General features: G+C 46.0%; 1 protein-coding gene and 1 long non-coding RNA gene across 4 annotated transcripts in view; one reads left to right on the forward strand and one right to left on the reverse strand.

Annotated features, from left to right (window-relative positions):
- LOC141085416 (uncharacterized) overlaps positions 1–21704 on the forward strand; it is a 213887-nt gene that overhangs the window by 18719 nt on the left and 173464 nt on the right. The window lies entirely within an intron of this gene.
- LOC141085413 (cell adhesion molecule CEACAM1-like) overlaps positions 11349–21704 on the reverse strand; it is a 122000-nt gene continuing 111644 nt past the window's right edge. For 2 of the 3 annotated variants that reach the window (XM_073570768.1, XM_073570766.1), the window contains 2 exons: positions 17578–17655; positions 11349–11507 (listed from right to left, as the gene is read on the reverse strand). In XM_073570768.1, coding sequence (XP_073426869.1) covers positions 11469–11507; positions 17578–17655 — 117 coding nt within the window. In that variant the 3' untranslated portion in view covers positions 11349–11468. The remainder of the gene's footprint in view (positions 11508–17577; positions 17656–21704) is intronic. The other variant, XM_073570767.1, reaches the window with a different exon arrangement.

Here is a 21704-nt window from a genome sequence, read left to right on the forward strand (position 1 = left end):
CTGTGATATTGTGAGTTTGTGTTCACTCTGTTTTTGGAGAGCCTGGATGAAGGATGGAGCTGGTGAGGAGTCCTGCGCAGCTTAGCCAGGGGGGACGTGTTTCAGCTATGGTGTCTGGACGAAAGGCTGGCATGGCGTGGTGGAGTCACAGTGATGGTGTCAGCGGGAAGTGTCTGCATGGGCTGGTGGAGTGGCGATTATGGAGAGTGGCACTCACCATGTGGGACTTGGCCGCTGAGCTGGACTCCAGCATGCTCGACTTCGTGTCAGCAGCTGAACTCATCCTTGGGACTCTGGTTCTAAGCAGCTACAACTGGTGTTGGACTCTGCTCCAAGGTTGCACTAAGGTGAAGGATCCTGTTATGGTGATGGATCCGGGTGGAGGAGAAGATGCACTCAGGTGGAGGGCTCTGTTGCTAGGAGCGCACGCAACAGAGCAAAGCTAAGTGGTGTTTCCCCTGTATTGTCTCTTTCCTCATGTGTGTTATTAGTGCAGTGGTGGGATTAGTCTCCGCACCGACCCATTCCCTAGTGAGGGTTTAGGGTCAGGGTGAGCATGGGCGTTAAGGTACGCGTGCGGCGCCCGGTGCGAAACCGGCATAGGGAATGTTAGGAGTGCAGGGACACTGGCTCAGGGGAGCTCAGGAGGTCTCCAATTCCCTTTTCCCTATAGCAGGGCCCACCATTGTTAATGTTTCCCAGGTCCCCCTTATTATTTAAATTCGCCATACTGGAGGCGGGGTTTCCAGAATGTTTATTTACGTGTAATACCTAAATTCGCCAGGTGGAGGCGGCGTATCCACCTGCACGTATTATTATTTAAATTCGCCCCACTGGAGGCGCTGTATCCAGGGTCACGTGTGTTATGGGTCCGCCTTGCGGTATCATCTGCATCCCGACACACGTGACCATGACAAGATCGCTGCTGAGTCACAAGTTTTGTGACACAACAGCGATCTCACCAACGAGATCGCTGTGTGCGACAGCGATCAGCGACCGGCCCCCCCTGCCGGTATCGCTGATCGCTCTTGGCAACCTCTGGACATTTCTTCCATCGCTGGTCTCCCGCTGGCCAGCACGCATCGCTGCATGTGACAGGCGGGAGACCAGCGATCAGCTGGTAACTAACGTACACATTGGGTATCCAAGGGACGTGCGTCCCTTAGAAACCCGATATGTACGTTAGTTACCAGCGCGCTGATGCAGGGAGCTGATAACCAACGTACACATCGGGTATCTAAGGGACGCACGTCCCTTAGATACCCGATGTGTACCTTAGTTACCAGCTCCCTGCATCAGCGCGCTGGTAACTAACGTACACAGCGACGACGCGCTCGGCATCGCTGTGCTGATCACTGGTGAATGTCATGATCCAGAGTGGATCTGACAGATTAAAAGGATAAGTGAGCTTTTTTTCCTTTGGCTAAGTGCCAAAGTGATGTGATTGCTCCCGGTGGCCATTAGAATTATTACACGTGGTGTCGTTCATTCTAAGTTGCCCCGGTGCTGGTGAGTGGTAATGCACTTTAGTTTCTTTGGTTTAATGTGCACTTAATTACAAATCAGGTGTTAGGCTCTATAAATGAGAGCCAGGTGTGTTCAATCACTGTTGGTGATATTGTGTGTTCGTCATTTGGGAAGCAGGCCTGGGTAAGGAAGGAGCTGAACATGAGTCCTGCGCAGCCCAGCCAGAGGGGACGAGTGGCAGCTAGGTGGTCTGCAAGAAGGGCTGGCATGGCGTGGTGGAGTCACAGTTTATGGTGTTTGCAGGAAGTGCTTGCATGGCTTGGTGGAGTGACGACTATGGAGAGAGTTGCACTCAGCATGCGGGACTTGGTTGCTGAGAGCTGGACTCAAGCATGCTGGACGTTTTGGGCAGGAGCTGAACTCATCTTTGGGACTCTGTTACTGGACAGCTGCAACTGTTGGTGGACTCTGCTCCAAGGCTGCACTATGGTGAAGGATCCAGTTATGGTGATGGATCCGGGTGGAGGAGAAGATGCACACAGGTGGTGGGCTCTGTTGCTAGGAGCGTACGCAACAGAGCAAAGCTAAGTGGTGTTTCCCCTGTTTTGTCATCTTTCCTCATGTGTGTTTTAGTGCAGTGGTGGGATTAGTTTCCGCATCGACCAATTCCCTAGTGAGGGTTTAGGTCAGGAAGAGCTAGGGTTTTTAGGTTCCTGTTGCGCGCCCGGTGCGGATCCGGCATAGGGAACGTTAGGAGTGCAGGGACACTGGCTCAGGGGAGCTCAGGAGGTCTCTACTTCCATATTCCCAATCGCAGGGCCCACCATTGTTAATGTTTCCCAGGTTCCCCTTTATTATTTAAATTCGCCTTACTGGAGGCGGGGTTTCCAGACTTGTATATACGTGTAATGTCTAAATTCACCAGTTGGAGGCGGTGTATCCAGCTGCACGTGTTTATTATATAAATTCGCCCCACTGGAGGCGGTGTATCCAGGGTCACGTGCGTCACATGGGTTCGCCTTGCGGTACTCGCTGCGTCCAGACACACGTGACCGTGACAGCGAAGCTGTCTGTTTGACAGCTCACCAGCGATCATGTAGCGACTCACCAGTGATCCTGATACATTGATATCGTTGTCGGGATTGCTGGTGAGTCGCTATGTGTGACTCCAGCTTTACACATATTTTCCCCTATCCCCATTGTTCTAATTTTATGTATCAACCTTTTGTGTGGCACCGTATCAAAAGCTTTTGAAACGTGCATGTACACCACGTCAACTGCTTTTCCTTGGTCCAGTCCAGGACTTACCTCCTCATAAAAGCTTATCAGATTAGTCTGACAGGAACGGTCCCTCGTAAACCCATGTTGATATTGGGTCATGAGGTTATTCTTCTTCAGATACTCTGGTATAGTGTCTCTTAGAAAACCCTCCAGGATTTTACCCACAGTAGAGGTTAAGCTCACTGGCCTATAATTTCCAAGTTCAGTTTTTCCCCCCTTTTTGAATATTGGCACCGCATTTGCTATACACCAGTCTGGTGGTACAGACCCTGTTATTATGGAATCTTTAAAGATTAAAAATAATGGTCTATCTCTGATCATGTTATCCGTCATGGGATTTCCTTGTGTAAATACTGTTGAAAAAAGATCATTTAGCATATTGGCTTTTTCCTCATCCACCATTTCACCCAGACTATTTTTAAAGGGGCCAACACTATCGTTTTTTAGTTTCTTACTATTTATGTAGTTAAAGAATATTTTGGGATTATTTTTACTTTCTCTGGCAATGAGTCTCTCTGTCTTTGTTTGGCGTCGGGTTCCTGCAACTGCACAGCAGGGATCCAGAGCCTCACATTCAGCGGTCTCCCATTCTCCATCGACTGCAGGGGAGCCTGCTCAGCAGTTCCGTCATTCCCAACGCTCTGCTCAGTCCAGCTCTGTAGGTCTGGTTGTTGCTGCCACCTCTGGGCCAGCAATAGCAATGCAGGCTGCTCAGCAACAAGCTGCTCCATAGGCTAAGTCCTTCCGTCGCTCCATTGAGCATGCTCATTGGAGATCGGGAGTCACATGCACAGGTCTTTCTCCAGATCTGATTGGTCTATCTCAGGGATCTGGAAGCTTCCGGAAGGTCCCGGCTATAAAAGGTTTGCATGGCCGCTCGGCCATGCGCTAGTTTAGACTCCAGTTGCTAACTGTGTGAAAGATGACGGATGTATGGTCTTGCAAATGACTCATTAAGATTCCCTTCCCTCTGATATTACGTGTGTGGATAGGGAACTAGGGATAGAGTCAGCGCCAGTCAGTGGCAAACTACAGGCTACAGTACGCATCCTCCACAGTGCTAGCGTCCGACAGAGTGCCTGCTATCAGGCATTGTTGTATAGCGGCAGTCTGTCGCCGCGCTGCAGTCAGCAGTACTTCTTGACGTCCGCGGTAGCGACGCCGCACGCACGGTAGGTCTAGACGGACACGGACTCTGTGTCTTGGGCCAAGTCCTGTGACCATATACCATGTGTGCATTCCTCTGAGTCCCGTGACGTCAACAGGCTCAGCCTTTGTATTTAACGCCTTAGCGTCTCTGTGAAGGAACAGAGACCGCCCAGCGCACTCCGGGTGACGTACAACCCGCGTGCGTTATACCACCATATAGTGCGTCTGCCATTACATAGCAGCAGTATAACATCTTCTGCACGGTGGACCCCAGGCGGCGAACGCACTTATTATTTATTATTTAGTGCGTTCCGCCGTCCCTAACAGTCTTGATTTGCTTTTTACAGAATTTATTTAATCTTCTGTATTTATTTAATGCCTCATCACCACCTACTTGCTTTAATTCTCTAAATGCTTTCTTTTTGTCACTTATTGAGCCCCTTACAGCACTATTTAGCCATAGTGGTCTCCTCCTATTTCTAGCATGTTTATTCCCATACGGTATACAGTATATTGGACACAGGACTTATTCAGGATGCTAATAAACGTCTCCCATTTTCTTTGTGTATTTTTATGTCTCAGAATATCGTCCCAGTTAATTGCACCAAGATCATCTCTCATCCGTTGGAAATTTGCTTTCCTGAAGTTTAGTGTCCTTGTAACCCCTCTACTACACATCTTATTAAAGGATACATGAAAACTTATTATTTTGTGGTCACTATTACCCAAGTGACCCTCAACCCTTATATTTGATATTCGGTAGGGCCTGTTGGTTAGTAGTAGGTCTAGCCGTGTCCCCCCTCTTGTTGGGTCCTGAACCAGTTGTGAAAGGTAATTGTCTCTCATAGTTGTCAGAAACCTATTACCTTTTCTGGAACTGCAGGTTTCGGTTCCCCAATGTATTTCAGGGCAGCTCTTCCTGGACGCCGGATACCTGAGAAAAGGCCTGAGCAGTGCGTTCAGTAGATGATTTTCTTCCTCAGGTTCCGGGGTGATGCGCACTGCTCAGGCCTTTTCTCAGGTATCCGGCGTCCAGGAAGAGCATCTCTGGCATGTGGAGACTTCTGGGTCATAGACGGTAGGGAAACATACCTGCGCCTGCGCAGTAGTGATTATATGCTTTGCCCAGAGTTGGGCAAAGCTTACTGCGCAAACGCGAGTGGCCTTATCAATGCGCAGGCGCGAAAACTCAACGGCATCTGTGATATTCACAAATTAAATTACGTCCAGCAAGCCAAAGTGTGTGTGTGGGGGGGGAGAATAAGCCACGCCCATCGGACCGAACCGCGGCGATTTACATACATCGGAAGAGTGATTAAAAATCAAAGGTGCGGGGTCAGGGGGGATCAAAAGTACTAATATAATCCTTTTGTGACACAGAATTGAATGATATCTTTACATGATATCACTAACAATGGGTTACAGATTCCCTTTAAACAACAGAATATAACTCCAAGTAAATCTTCTGTGAAATCAAACTGTCCACTTAGGAAGCAACACTGATTGACAATCAATTTCACATGCTGTTGTGCAAATGGAATAGACAACTGATGGAAATTATTGGCAATTATCAAGACATCCTTAATAAAGGAGTGGTTCTGCAGGTGGGGTCCACAGACCACATCTCAGGACCAATGCTTTCTGGCTGATGTTTTGGTCACTTTTGAATGTTTGTTGTGCTTTCACACTCGTGGTAGCATGAGACGGACTCTACAACCCACACAAGTGGCTCAGGTAGTGCAGCTCATCCAGGATAGCACATCAATGTGAGCTGTGTCAAGAAGATTTGCTGTGTCTGTCAGAGTAGTGTCCAGAGGCTGGAGGCGCTACCAGGAGACAGGCCAGTACACCAGGAGACGTGGAGGGGGCCGTAGGAGGGCAACAACCCAGCAGTAGGACCGCTACCTCTGCCTTTGTGCAAGGAGGAACAGGAGGAGCACTGCCAGAGCCCTGCAAAATGACCTCCAGCAGGCCACAAATGTACATATGTCTGCACAAACGGTTAGAAACCGACTCCCATGAGGATGGTCTGAGAGCCCGACGTCCACAGATGGGGGTTGTGCTCACAACCCAACACCGTGCAGGACGCTTGATATTTGCCACGGAACACCAAGATTGCCAAATTGGCGAAAGTAGGTTCAGACTGAGCACATGTGACAGACGTGACAGAGTCTGGAGACACCGTGGAGAGCAATCTACTGCCTGCAACATCCTTCAGCATGACCAGTTTGTCAGTGGTTCAGTAATGGTGTGAGGTGGCATTTCTTTAGAGGGCCGCACAGCCCTCCATGTGCTCTCCAGAGGTAGCCAGACTGCCATTAGGTACCGAGATGAGATCCTCAGACCCCTTGTGAGACCATATGCTGGTGTGGTTGGCCCTGGGTTCCTCCTAATGCAGGACAATGCCAGACCTCATGTGGCTGGAGTCATAGAATCATAGAATCGTAGAGTTGGAAGGGACCTCCTGGGCCATCTGGTCCAACCCCCTGCTCAAAGCAGGATTCGCTAAATCATCCCAGTCAGATGTCTGTCCAGCCTCTGTTTGAAGACTTCCATTGAAGGAGAACTCACCACTTCTCGTGGCAGCCTGTTCCACTCATTGATCACTCTAACTGTCAAAAAGTTTTTTCTAATATCTAATCTGTGTCTCCTCCCATTCAGTTTCATCCCATTGCTTCTAGTCTTTCCTTGTGCAAATGAGAATAAAGTTGATCCTTCTACAATGTGACAGCCCTTTAGATATTTGTAGACAGCTATTAAGTCTCCTCTCAGTCTTCTCTTTTGCAAACTAAACATTCCCAAATCCTGCAACCTTTCCTCATAAGACAGGGTTTGCAGACCGGTCACCATTCTGGTCGCTCTTTTCTGAACTTGCTCCAGTTTGTTGATGTCTTTTTTAAAATGTGGTGCCCAAAACTGGACACAATATTCCAGATGAGGTCTGACCAAAGAGGAGTAGAGGGAAATAATGACTTCACGTGATCTAGACTGTATGCTTCAGTTAATACATCCTAGAATTGCATGTGCCTTTTTTGCTGCTGCATCACACTGTTGACTCATATTCAGTCTGTGATCTATTAGTATACCCAAGTCTTTTTCACATGTGCTGTCACTTAGCCCTATTCCTCCCATTCTATATATGCTTTTTTCATTTTTATTGCCCAGATGTAGTACTTTGCATTTCTCCCTGTTAAAAACCATCCTGTTAGTTGCTGCCCACTTCTCCAGTTTATTTAAATCTTTTTGAATCCTCTCTCTCTCTTCTCTAGTATTAGCTATCCCTCCTAGCTTTGTGTCATCAGCAAATTTAATCAGTTTACCCTCAATTCCTTCATCTAAATCATCTAAATCGTTGATAAAGATGTTGAACAATACAGGGCCCAGCACAGAGCCCTGTGGTACCCCACTTGAGACATTCTTCCAACTGGATGTGCAGCCATTTACGACCACTCTTTGGGTCCGATCACTAAGCCAGTTATGAATCCACCTAACAGTTGCCTTGTCCATTCCATATTTAGTCATTTTTTCAATAAGGATTGTATGAGAGACTTTGTCAAATGCATTGCTGAAGTCAAGATATACTATATCTACAGCATTTCCTTGATCCACCCAATCAGTGATACCGTCATAGAAGGAAATTAAGTTAGTCTGACATGACTTATTAGTTACAAACCCATGCTGACTCTGTTTAATCACTTCATTCTTATCCAGGTATTGACATACATGTTGTTTAATAATTTGTTCAAAGATCTTTCCTGGTATATAAGTCAGACTCACCGGCCTATAGTTGCCTGGGTCCACCTTCTTCCCCTTTTTGAAGATAGGAACAACATTTGCTCTTCTCCAGTCTTCTGGCACGTCTCCTGTTCTCCAAGAATTTTCAAAGATTATGGAGAGGGGTTTAAAAATGTCTTCTGCTATCTCCTTCAGTACTCTGGGGTGTAATTCATCTGGACCTGGAGACTTGAATTCATTTAGGTTAGCTAAGTGTTTCCTCACTATCTTTCTGTTTATAGATATCCTGGATTCTTCTATTCCCTTAATAGGACAGTGAATAACAGTTGATGTTACATTTCCTTTCTGAGAGAAAACAGATGCAAAATAGGAATTTAAAAGTTCAGCCTTCTCAACATCCTGTCTTACCATTTCATCATTTTCATCCTGTAAAAATCCTATAGCATCTTTGACTTTTCTTTTACTTTTGACATATCCCCAAAATCCTTTATTATTGCTTTGGACATCTCTTGCAAGCCTCAATTCATTTTCAGCTGATTTGTGCCCTGCAGGTTCTGCAGACAGCATTATATTCTTCTTTAGATATGCCTCCCTCTTTCCATTTTATAAACATTTTTTTCTTCCTTTTTAGCATGTGCTTAAGTTCTGTGTTCATCCATCCTGGTTTCTTTAAATGCTTCCTATTCTTCCCTCTTTTCGGAATTGTTAACAACTGTGCTTTGAGAATTTCATTTTTCAAGATTTCCCATCCCTCCTGGACATTTTTGTCTTTTAGGATATCCAGCCATTGGATCCCTCCAATTCTCTTTCTGAATCCCTTAAAATCTGGCTTTCTGAAATCTAACCTTGACGTCTGAGTCTTCACAGGTCTTCCGCCTCTAGTTATCCAAAATTCTAAAATAGCATGGTCGCTACCTCCTAGGGTCCCAGCCACTTTTACCTCCTCAACCATTTCCTCCCTGTTTATAAGGATTAGATCCAAGGTAGCAGTTCCCCTTGTTTTCTCCCTTACCTTTTGGAAGATAAAGTTGTCAGCAAGGGAGGATAAGAATTTCCTTGACCTGTTAGTTTTGCCTGAGAGAGATTCCCAACAAATGTCTGGATAGTTGAAATCTCCCATGACAACTATGTCATATTTTTTGGAGAACTTGGCCATTTGATGCATAAAGAGTTCATCCATATCTTCAGCTTGCACAGGCGGCCTGTAGTAAATGCCTACAATGATGTCCTTTCCATTGTTCTGTCCTTGTATTCTTACCCAAACAGTTTCCACAGAACTCCCAGTCTCTGAAGCTTCAATCTCTGTGCAGATATACGTGTTTCTAACATACAATGCGACACCCCCTCCTCGTTTATCAAGTCTGTTTCTTGCAAATAAGTTGTATCCTTCTAGTCTTGTATTCCAATCATGTGTATTGTCCCACCAAGTTTCAGTGATTCCAATTACATCATATTTCTTTTCCTGTGTTAGTAGTTCCAATTCTCCTTGTTTGTTGCCCATGCTTTGTGCATTAGTATAGAAACATTTTAGTTTGTGATTGGTTTCTCTTTCTCCAATATTTTTATTAATTAGATTCTTTCGTCTTTGTTCTTCCTTTCCACTTCTAATAGCAGAGTTCTCAATAGCATTTGTCAGGTGTATGGCTTTTTCTGGTCTTTTGCTTCCCTTCCCATGTTGTTCTAGTTTAAAGCTCTCCTTACAAGTGTAGTGTGTCAACAGTTCCTGCAACATCAAGGCATTGAAGCTATGGGACTAGCCCGCCCGTCCTCCAGACATGAATCCGATTGAGCACATCTGGGACATCATGTCTCACTCCATCCACCAACGTCACGTTGCACCACAGATTGTCCAAGAGTTGGCACATGCTTTAGTCCAGGTCTGGGAGGAGATCCCTCAAGAGACCATCTGCCGCCTCATCAGGAGCATGCTCAGGCGTTGTGCAGTAGGGAGGACATACAGGCATGTGGAGGCCACACACAATACTGAGCCTCATTTTGACTTGTTTTAAGGACATTACATTCCACTTTAATTTTGTGTGTGACTCAAAATCCAGGCCTCCATTGGTTAATAAATTTGATTTCCATTGATGATTTTTGTGTGATTATGTTGACAGCACATTCATCTTTGTGCAGAACAAAGTATTCAATGAGAATATTTCATCCATTCAGATCTAGGATGTGTTATTTGAGTGTTCCATTTATTTTTTTGAGCAGTGTATATACATCTACTCTGTGTATATATATTCTATCTATTCTAACCTGTCACTCTGTAATTATACTCTATGCGGCAGATCATTTACTGGCTTTTAATATCTAATATATATGTGTGTGTGTGTGTGTGGTGTGTATGTGTTTTGAATATTTCATTTTAAAATGATGTGTAAAGGGCAGAGAACTGCTGTATGTAAAAGCTCATGTTAAAATTGCATTGCATACGGATTGCAAATGGATGTCATACGGATACACAGATGCGAGGAAATCGCATCCTCGCATTGCAAACGGATTACACACGGATGACCATACGGAGAACACTCCTGCGATTCTCGGCCGAGAAAATCGGACCGATATTTCATATGGCAAGTGTGACACCAGCCTAATTGACATACTCAACCTGTTTTGAATGATACCATTCATTTGAACATATAATGTACTGAAAAATTGGGAAAAAATCCCAAGTGCAATGAAATGGCAAAAAACAAACAGAAAGCAATTCTGACATTGTTTTGTTGTACAATTATGACCATACCAAACTTGCATTGTTTGTTCCTTTATTTAAAACATGAAATTTATTTAGAACTTTATTGGAAAAAGATTTTTGATGCTGTTTTGACCCTTAATTTTTTTTATTTTTCTGTTTCGCAAGATGTATGAGGCTTGTTTTTCTTACATTTTTTGGGAAGAGTTGCCGAGACTTAAAAAGTACATTTCTAGTGTTTCAATGTTTTTTGGCTTTTATGATGTGTAACATATGCGTTAAATACGTTTGATAGATCGGAATTTTCGAACATTTTTTATTGTTAAGAAGAGGGAGATATACACTTTGATTTTTTTTTCTTTTTTAATATGTTACATATCTTCTTTTTTTTTTTCTAGCCCACAAAGGGGATTTGCCCTTACCATCACTTGTACTACTTGTATACACCGCAATACTTCAGTATATATGGAAAAACACGGTCTTCTATGCAACCCATTCTGTCGACAGGCGTCACAGGAGTACCAAGATGGTGGCTGCGGTTCTTTCAGCCGGCCCCTGGCTGCCAGGACAACTTATTGATGATCTGAAATCACATCGTCGGGTTGATAATGGAAATGTAGACCCCAGTGCGTTTGTGATACTTAAACCATCAGAGATTGGCAATGTTATTTAAGTGTTTAAATAGCAGCAATCAATTCCAGCTCTTGTCACTGCTGTTAGGGGCAGATGCTTGCTGTATAACACAGCTGGCATTCGCCAAGTATGGAGCGAGTGCTGCTGCTCGGCCTGCTCCATATACCCACGTGCGACATAGGATGTAATAGTACATCTAATGATGGCAAAGGGTTAAAGGGATTATCCCAAAATAGCAAGTTATGACCTGTCTACAGTCTGATTGCTGAGGGTCCCACCACACTGACTCCCACCGATCCTGAGGACGGGGCTCAGCATCCACACTACGGCTCCATTCATTGACTATGGGTCTGCAGGAGATAGCAGAATAAAGCTAAAAAGTTTCACCTTTTTACACTTAAAATATTTTATTATCACACTACAGTAATATGACTTTATGACGTATGTAATACGTAACTAATGTATACAATCACGGTAAATGACACCATAGTGGCTGGTGGGTCGTCTTCTATCCTTCCACATAAATGTTGGCGTCACGAGTCAGAGTCTATAACAGGAGAGATGAGGATTATAAATGGCATATATATGTGATATATAGGCAACAAAGGAAAGAAAGATCGATCTACAGTAATTGTATTTTGTAGAGTAAAACATGGCAAAGACAGCACAAGGTGGTTCCATTGTATTACTGCCCGCAATTTGTTTCTTACCTTACTAATACATACACCGATCAGCCATAACCGTGAAACCACTGACAGCAGAAGTGAAAACCAGTGACTGTCTGGTGACAATGGTGCATGTGATGGGGTGGTATAGATTGATCATCAAGTAAGCTGTCGTTACTTGATGTTGGTTTGCTGGAAGAAGAAAGTTGGCAAGTGTAAATGTCTGAGCTATTCTGACAGAGATCAATAAGCTACATCTAGGTAACTGGGTCAGAGCATGTGCACAAGAGTAGGAATTGTGGGGTGTTCCCAAGATCTTGTGGTGGAGGGTTCCCGGTATAATATACAGCAGGATTTGTGGAGTGTTCCCAGGTTTTGTGGGATGTATTGAGCTGTGCCACTTTGGCGGTCCATCCGATCTGCTGATCTTTGGGTGTGAAAGGGATTGTAAGTGATCTAATACTGATGAACCATCCTATTAAAATGTATTCAAAATTAAAGAGGTTGTTCAACCATAAAAGTGCATGTGTAAAGGAATTCTGACTATACCGAACACTTATAATTTTGACACAGAAAGCGACTTCCCATTCTTTAGTCATTTGACTGCATTACCCGGGGAAGAGTTGGCAGCAGGATGAACTGTTGGAAGAAGACAAGTCAGTGGAGGCAGTGTGATTGGCAGTGTTCTGATGCTAGATGTGATATGTACCACCTACCTCAGCATTGTACATCCCATGTATCCGCTTCGTGGCAGTCATATTCCTTAGTGGCAGTGGCGTCTTTCAGCAGGATAATGCCCCTCAGGAGTGGGAACATGACATAGAGTTTTTAATGTCATGGCTGATCGGTATATATACTAGTACACCATGTGGTCTGGCATGGTATTACAAACAAAGCTGAAAAAGGGAATTAGATCTAATGGTAATTTGATTTCCAGGTAGTCCCTCAGGATAGCACACCAGGAGGTAGTCCTTCCTTGACCTATGATGGGACTGGATCACAGAGGTTGAAATGTCCCTCCGCCTTACAGTGTTTTTCAAAGTACCACAGAAGGATGGATGCAAATGGTCTATACTACTGTAGAAACTCATATGCATGATAAACACTTTAACGGCCCAAGCTCGATCTCGAGCCTTGGCGACCTGATGAATGAACAATCTGCAAGGAGATGGATCTTGTGTAAGCCTAAAGACAAACATAAAGGAGGGGAAATAAAGGTACTGTCACACTTAGCGATGTACCAGCGATCCCGACCAGCGATATGACGCGGTCAGGATCGCTGGTACATCGTTAAGTGGTCGCTAGTGAGCTGCCACACAGGCAGATCTCACCAGCGACATCGCTGGGGACGGGGGTCGCTACTTACCTGTCACACCAGGCGATCCTGCGTCCTCCCGCCCGCGTCCACGCGTCGCTCGTTGTCACAGCAGGAAGCGCCACAGGAAGCTGATGACGAGAAACAGTCCTGGACGTTCTCGCGCGATCAGCGATAACCAGCGGGGGAGCCGGTCGGAGGTAAGTATCAGACACAGAGATATCGCTAGCAATATCGCTATAACGTCACTAATTATAGCGATATTGCTAGCGATATCTCTTAGTGTGACAGGCCCTTAAGAGTGCTGTCCTGAGGGACTACCTGGAAATCGACTTACTGGTAGGTGTAATTCCCTTTTTCCAGTATATCCCTACGGACAGTACACCAGGGGCAGTACAAGAGAAATAGCATCAGGGTGGGTACCGAAGCCCTAAAGGACCAAAGTCCCCAGCAAGAACCAGGCTAGATTAGATATAATATCGATCTGTTAGATCAGAAGAATATATAGACAGTTATAGAAATCTGCAAAACAAGCGTACTTCCCTGCCCTGTTGAGGGCAGAGCAAAGTACTGCAGTGAGCAGGCGCCAGGAGAGGTTGCAAGAAGATGGGAGGCGCTGGACACGGACCTGGGACACACATCGGACCGGACCGCCCCCCGGTGAGTATAATAAAACTTATTTTTCTTACCTTTCAGGTCGGACCAGGGCTTATCTACAGCATTATGGAATGCTGTAGATAAGGCCTGAAAGGCAGTGGCCACATCTTATAGCGGCCAAAAGAGGTTACAGGTTGACTTTAAGGGCCAAGTCTGACTACTTCTGACTAGACAGAGCATGGACGGCAGCTGAATTGAGACTTCTATTCTGAAACAGAAGAAAGACTAAGCCAATCGGAGCATAGTCGCTCATTTGGCTAAACCAAGTTCCAAAGAATGAGGCAAATGAAGCTGGATCTGGGTCCAGAGACACGAGAACTCTCTAAAAGGAGTTGATGCTAGATACGCAAACTGAAATGAGAGGCCGGAGGCGTGAGGCTAGAGGCGCAAGCCCAGATACATGAGGCCAGAGGCATGAGGAACAAAGCATGAGGTCAGAGGCACGAAGCTAGAAGCACAGAGGCACAAAGTCAAAAGGTATTAAGCCAGAGGCACAAGGCCCTCTGCCAGAGACACGAGGCCAAAGGCAAGAGATTCAAGGCACGTGGTCAGAGGTGCAAGGCAAGCAGCTAGAGGCACAAGGTACAAGGCACAGTCAGAAGCACAAGGCACACAGCCAGAGGCATGAGGCAAACAGCCATTCGCACAAGTTAAGAAGCCAGAGGCACAAGGCACAAAGCCGGAGGAACGGGGAACAATGGCACAAGGCACGATGCCAGTGGCATGAGACACGAGGAATGAAGCCAGAGACACAAGGCACGAAGCTAGAGGCACGAAGCCAAAAGCACAAGGCACTAGGAGGCACTAGGAGTCACATAGGCCTAATGAGGCACAGAGGCACAATGAAGCACAGGCTAGAGCCACGTTTCAAGGCGCAAAAAATGAGACCAGACTCAGACTTACATTTAAGAGGCTAATCCACCTGAATTCAGGATAAACCTTTACTTTGAATAGTGCATCTCAATTGTCAAGCTAGCTCCACTTGAAGGTGAATTAATAAGGTGCAGCTATAGGGTAGTCTTTACAGAGATAATGTGCTGTATTAGCACTAGGCGCTCTCTTATCGTTGGAGTAGTTAGACTGATTATGGTCTGGTGGGACACAACAGTGGAAACATCTTAGTGTTTTTCAACCATAAAATGAAGATGAATGTGGCCTCATCGTAAGTTAAACTCTGAAGCCCAATCATGGGGCCCTGTGCAACCATGACATGCAGCAAACTGAAGTGAAACCATGAGACGTAGCCCAGACACACGGCCTATTTTAGCCTAGAGGTCCAAGGTCTAGTTTCTGTACCTGAAGCCAAACTTCAGCACATGAAGTCCTACGCTCAGCTTTGGTATAAAGGCATGAGGCTAGTATCAGCCCAGAGGCCTAGCCCTTCAAGACAACATTTACACAGTGCACTTACCTGTGCTACCTCCATACCATCCCGGAGCTTCACACTTTCCTTCCTCCTAACCTTCACCTCCAGATAAAACTAGAAGAACGGGGAGCAGCGGAGAGTCCACCATGGTGGGGAAGTGGCATCACAACCAGGAATACTGCATTTTTGCAGATGGTACACTGGCTGGCTGCTGGCTGAGGGACCTCTACCCAGAGAGGTGATGGCCCCAGACAGGCTTGATAGTGAAAAGGGAAGGACGAGATTCTCCTGATCCCCCTGAGTCCATACTGGACTTCTAGATTGCTTGGCAGAGAGGGAAGGCTGGTACCATACATGTCCATGAGTCCATACAATGAAGCTCCAATAGCTTCACTATTAGAGCACTTCTCATGTGACTATCCCTGTACGAACAAGAAAAGTACTGGAGGTAGAAGAGGCCTTTTAACTTCTCTGTGATCCTGTCCTGTCATAGGTCAAGGAAGGACTACCTCCTGGTGTGCTGTCCCGAGGCACATGCTAGAAAAATAAAAGATTTTAAAATATTTCTGCAGAATAATGTAATTTCATCTGTTCATTGTCATGCATTCTGGTTTAGAAAAGAGGGAAATTGACTTTTTTCTTTTAATGACTTCTGGGTATGGAGGTTCTAGAAGAGAACTATATTGTATAAAAGAAACAGACCCCGAAACATCATGGCGTAAATGCCAGGAGTCTGGCCTAATACACCTTCAGATATTGCAGAATTTTTGGTTAACACGAAGTTGGGCAAAAATTTTGCTACTTTTGTCAGTGTTGAGCAGCTGAGGGGACCAGGATAGTGCACTTTATTCATTAAGTGACGTTCTCCCCCTAATAGGAATCTGTCAACAAGGTTTAACTATGTAATCTGACAGCAGCATGATGTAAGAGAAGAGACATTAATTCCAGCAATGTGACACTGACTAGGCTGTGTGTTGTCATTTCAATGGAATCAGTGTTTTATCAGCAGGAGATTATCACAACAGGACTAAGTATCTTGTGCCTCCTGATCCAACCACACCCCCACTTCTGATTGACAGATTTTGGTCACTATACATTGTACACAGAAAGCTGCCAATCATTGTTGTGATCACAACAGAAAACCATAGCATAGAGTGCCAAAGTAAAATACAATTTATTTAAACAGAATTTAAAATACATTCACAATAAAACTGTCCAAGGTAGATGGCATTCCAAGCAGGGAAGACCATCCCAGCTTAATACTATTCAGTGCCAAAAGTGCTAATATAGTATAATGTACTTAGAGCCTAAAATGACTAGTGCAGAATAGAGGGATAGAATGTTCCCAAAGTATAAGGCTCATAATAAAGCAACTGTAAAAAGCACATGGGTGGAGAGTCTGCATGCGGCGTCCCCGCCTCCCCAACGCACGTTTCGCTTCTTCGCCAGGAGGCGTCACACCTATATTAGCACTTTTGGCACTAAATAGTATTAAGCTGGGATGGTCTTTCCTGCTTGGAATGCAGTCTACCTTGGACATTTTTATTGTGAATGTATTTTAAATTCTGTTTAAATAAATTGTATTTTACTTTGGCACTCTATACTATGGTTTTCTGTTGTGATTATTAGTTATTTAGTTTATGTGCCTCTGCCAATCAAAAATGGGTATATTATAGAATTACAATCGTTGTTGTGGGCGGGGTTATACAGAGCTCAGCATTCAGAGCTCTACTAGATTTGCAGCAGGGAAAATGGGGATTTTATCACAACTGTTGCACTCAGTAATCTAAGGGATACATCGCTGGAATCAGGGTCTCAGCCCCTACATTATGCTGCTGTCAAATTACATAGAAAAAAATCTGGTGACAGATTTCCTTTAATAACTTAGGCACATTTTATTCCTTCACGCCCCTTATTAAGACAGGCATAAGAAACGTCAGAATTAATGAATCAGGGCCATAGTGCTCAGACTTTCCAATATTCCTCCTGTCCTCATATAGCTACAATCTAGATCTCTTGGTTAACAGCTAAGGAGTCAGAGAGGTTATTACAGTCACCTCCTACTTAGCCACTCTGGCTTGCAGTACCATTCATGGCCATCATAGAAGTACCATTCATGGCCATCATAGAAATGAAATTCAGCCTCCTTCACTAAAGCTGATGATGGTGGCTATACCTTGACAGGATGTGTACTAGACATCATAGCTCTGCAAATAGCCTTTCTAGTGAGGAAGAGGACAGGAATGCATTAGGCCTATTGGGGGTAGCAATCTGAAAAGTCAATATCGACACTTTATCAAACCTTGCCACATAACTCATGATAAGAAGTCAAACAAGACACTCCATTTGCAGACACGTGTTTCGAGGTATTCACCCCTCATCAGTGCAAAGCAGGAGATCTAATTTGACTGAATGTGAGGGCTCTGACTGAGGGTCTAAGAGGAAAAGTTACTCTTTGTGGTGATTGCCAAATTGGTGTAAGGAGACATACAGGCCATGCAATGCTCCTCTAGAATTTTAAATATGCGGCTCGGCACTCTCGTCAAGGAGAAAAGTTCAAGGAATCATAGTTTACTTTCTTTGCACATTTTTTTTTACTGTAAAGAAATCTTACTGTTAGATGCCGTGATAATGTAACGTCATACGGTAAGGAAGGCTGTGAAGGATTAGACTGAGGCGCGGGAACTGGTGCCTGAGGATAAAATAAATATGAAACCTATGTTTATGCATGGAAAGTCTGTCATCAATCAATGTCCTGAGGTGAAACTATCAAAATGACACATCTGGTCACCATTTTTCTAGATTCGTCATACTCACCTAGCCTCTCACTTATCATTGTGGCTGCAGCCCTCTGCTGGTCCTCTACTGGCTTCCTAAGATACTCAATCCACTCCAGTTTGCCCCACATTTTTCACTCTCCGCCGGTGCCGCCTATGCTGCAACACATGTTATGAGGTCATAATGTCATAGGGAAGCACATCATGACATCAGAATCCACTCTGAGACCTTGCCAGCCTGGGAAACGATGGCAAAGAGTAAAGAGGAGTCTGGCACTTGAGCAGAATGGGTGACTTCAGAAACCATTGTAGGACCAGCAGAGAGCTGTGGTTGCAGAGATACGTGATAAATACTTTTGTGCAAAAAGCCGGAGTTTTTTTTTTAATTGTTTTTTAGGTCTTGCCAGTAAATGTCATACTCATTAGATCACATGTGTCAAACTCTGGCCCTCAAGTCAAATCTGGCCTGCAGGATGAGTATGTTTGGTGCTCATAGGTGGGTGCGTGAGTATAATCATCATTCCCCTCTGTGTCTGACATCTCAGCGCAGTGGGTGCGTGGCTATTATACTGTATGCCGCACTATGTGTGGCCATTATACTGTATGAAGCACTATATGGGGCCATTATACTGTATAGCGCACTATGTGGGGTCATTACACTGTGTGAAGCAATTATACTATATGGAGCACTATGTGAGACCATTATACTGTATGAAGCACTATGTGGGGTCATTATACTGTATGGAGCTCTATGTGGGGCCAATATACTGTGTAGAGCACTATGTCGGGTCAATATATTGTATGGAGCTATTATATTGTATGGAGCACTATGAGAGACCGTTACACTGTATGGAGCACTATGTTGGGCCATTATACTGTATGGAGTAGCATGTGGGGCCATTATACTGTATGCAGCACTATGTGAGGCTATTATACTGTATGCCGCACTATGTGAGGCCATTATACTGTATGCCGCACTATGTGGGGCCATTATGCTATATTGAGCATTTTTTGTGGCCATTATACTGTATGGAGTAATATGTAGGCCCATTATACTGTATGGAGCACAATGTGGGGCTATTGTACAGGTTAGAAATCAGTGCAGGGCCCCCCGTTATATTGTATGGAGCACTGTGTGGGGCCATTATACTGTATGGAGCACTTTTTGTGGCCATTATACTGTATGGAGCACTTTTTGTGGCCATTATACTGTATGGAGCACTTTTTCTGGCCATTATACAGTATGGAGAATCACACCGTGATGGGGGTCACCATTTTTTATCGAAGGGATTGAAGGAGGTGAGGTAAAGTATTGTCATCATACTGAGCGTGTGGAGGGTACTTTGAAGGAATTCACTGTGGTGGTGTTACGCTGCAGCTATGCAGTTAACTGCAAACTCCAGTAGATGGCAATAGAGTGGAAGGATAGTAACAAGTCAGCAAGAGCAGACCTGCAGTGCTGCAGTGAAGCCACCACCAGGTCGCACCAGAATAGTCAAACAAGCCGAATCAAAACCTAGACCATCATGCAGTACCAAGGGAAAAAGCAAGCACAGAGTCAGTGGAGAGCTAAAGGGTCAATACCAGACAAAAGGCAGAAGTACCAGGGACAAGATGCAAAGGCAAGTCAGAGGCAAAACTGAGTCAAACACTGGGAAATCCAAAAGCAATCGGGAAACACAAAGACGGGACGGGCAGAGAGGGAGGAACAGACACGGGCAAGGTCAGAAAGCGCAGCAGGACAAATCAGGGTACTACCAGAGTCAGATACTGCCTGGATGACTTCCTGGATCGTAACAATATTGTGTCTTACAGTTATTAGATTCTTTAGTAGGACGTAGATCTGGGGATTTATTCTGACGGCATATAGGCTGAACTGGATGGACAAATGTCATTATTCGGCCTTGCTATGTTACTATGTTACTCACGCCATAGGCAGAAAATATAACTGACATGGCCTGCAGGATTCAGCAGGAAGAAATAGCAAATCTGAACCCAAAATGAGGCCAGGCAAAGTTAACCCTTGACATGATCAACCCGGTAAAAGGGCAGACAGGTCTCAAAACCCAGACTGGATCATGACAGGTGGTATCATACTGTGTTTGGTGGGCACTTTTGTTTGTATCATATTTTATTATCTATATTATTCAAGGTTTTTTTATTTCTCGTTATTACATATTTAAACTAGGCCAATGGGCCATATGCTTTTGACATAACATATTATTCCAACAGGGGCGTAACTACCATGGTCGCAGCGATCACAGCTGCGACGGGGCCTGGAGTGCTTAGGGGCTACAACCGCTCATTGGCTGTGCAGCTCCGTGCTTTGGCTGCCAGGCTGCAAATGGCCTGACGCGATGACTGTTCTGTGTGCACAGGACCTGTGATGAGGTCACAGGAAGGGAGGAGTCAGGGGTCACATGATCAGTGGCCTCAGTGTATGCAGGACTCTGCTGTGCTGGTTGCAGTGGCGTAGCGTGGGGGGGGCGGTCCGCCCCAGGCGGCACGTGTGTGGGGGCGGCGCGGCAGCAGCAATTCAATTCCTCTCCTCTGACTGGGAGAACAGCGCGGACTCCGCGGAGGCACAGTGCAGGCGCTTTCTACCTTCTACGCCACTGCCTTGCTGGACTCGGACTCGGAGACCCGGCTGCTTTCCGCTCCTGAGCCGGTGCTGGGTGGAGGTGTTGGCCGCTCGGGGCTGGTTGTTCGGTCGGAGCTGCCAGAAGAACACGTGGCGTGTGGCTGAGGTGACGCAGGAGGAGCGGATCCCGGGACACAGGAGCCGGTGAGTGAGGGGGACGGCGGGAAGCGCTGCCCAGCCTGCCCATGATGTCTGTGAGGGGAGGGAGACACCGCGGTATGTGATTGCCCCTTGAATTTCATTCCATCATGTAATGTTATGCTACAGGGGGCGGCATCTAGGTAATTACTCCCTCTCCCCCATTTACTAATTCTAAAGTTGAGGCTCCCTAATCCTTGGAGTTGGATTGCCTACATCTTCATATAGCTGATATTATGCAAAAGAGTTGGGCTCTGTAGGGAGAGGACATGGGGGCTGTGCAGAGGAGGACATGGGGGGGCTCTGTAGGGAGAGGACATGGGGGCTGTGCAGAGGAGGACATGGGGGGGCTCTGTAGGGAGAGGACATGGGGGCTGTGCAGAGGAGGACATGGGGGGGCTCTGTAGGGAGAGGACATGGGGGCTGTGCAGAGGAGGACATGGGGGGGCTCTGTAGGGAGAGGACATGGGGGGCTGTGCAGAGGAGGACATGGGGGGGCTCTGTAGGGAGAGGACATGGGGGGCTGTGCAGAGGAGGACATGGGGGGGCTCTGTAGGGAGAGGACATGGGGGGCTGTGCAGAGGAGGACATGGGGGGGCTCTGTAGGGAGTGGACATGGGGGGGCTCTGTAGGGGGAGGACATGGGGGGGCTCTGTAGGGAGAGGACATGAGGGGGCTCTGTAGGGGGAGGACATGGGGGGGCTCTGTAGGGAGAGGACATGAGGGGGCTCTGTAGGGGGAGGACATGGGGGGGCTGTGCAGGGGAGGACATGGGGGGGCTCTGTAGGAGGGACATGGGGGACTGTGCAGGGGGGTACATGGGGAAGCTGTGCAGGGGAGGACATGGGGGCTGTGCAGGGGAGGACATGGGGGGCTGTGCTGGGGGGTACATGGAGAGGCTGTGTAGGGGAGGACATGGAGGGGCTGTGCAGGGGGGTACACGGGGGAGGGGGGCTGTGCAAGGGGAGAACATGAGGGCTCTGTAGGGGGTGTACTGTGGGTCTGTGCAGGGGGAAGACACGTGGGTCTCCTTACACTGTTTTATGGTGCAGCTCTCGGCAGGGCAGTGGTGGAGGTTCAGTAGGGTCATCACGCTAATACATACACATATATATAAAGAGAGAGAGAACTGCAAGAAGATGAAAGTCTAGAAATTTAGAAATAATAACAGCAGAGTTAGTAGTA

The sequence above is a fragment of the Dendrobates tinctorius genome, unplaced genomic scaffold (genome assembly GCF_039654945.1).
Source record: "Dendrobates tinctorius isolate UK_male_01 unplaced genomic scaffold, ASM3965494v1 ptg000028l, whole genome shotgun sequence".
Taxonomy (NCBI): domain Eukaryota; kingdom Metazoa; phylum Chordata; class Amphibia; order Anura; family Dendrobatidae; genus Dendrobates; species Dendrobates tinctorius.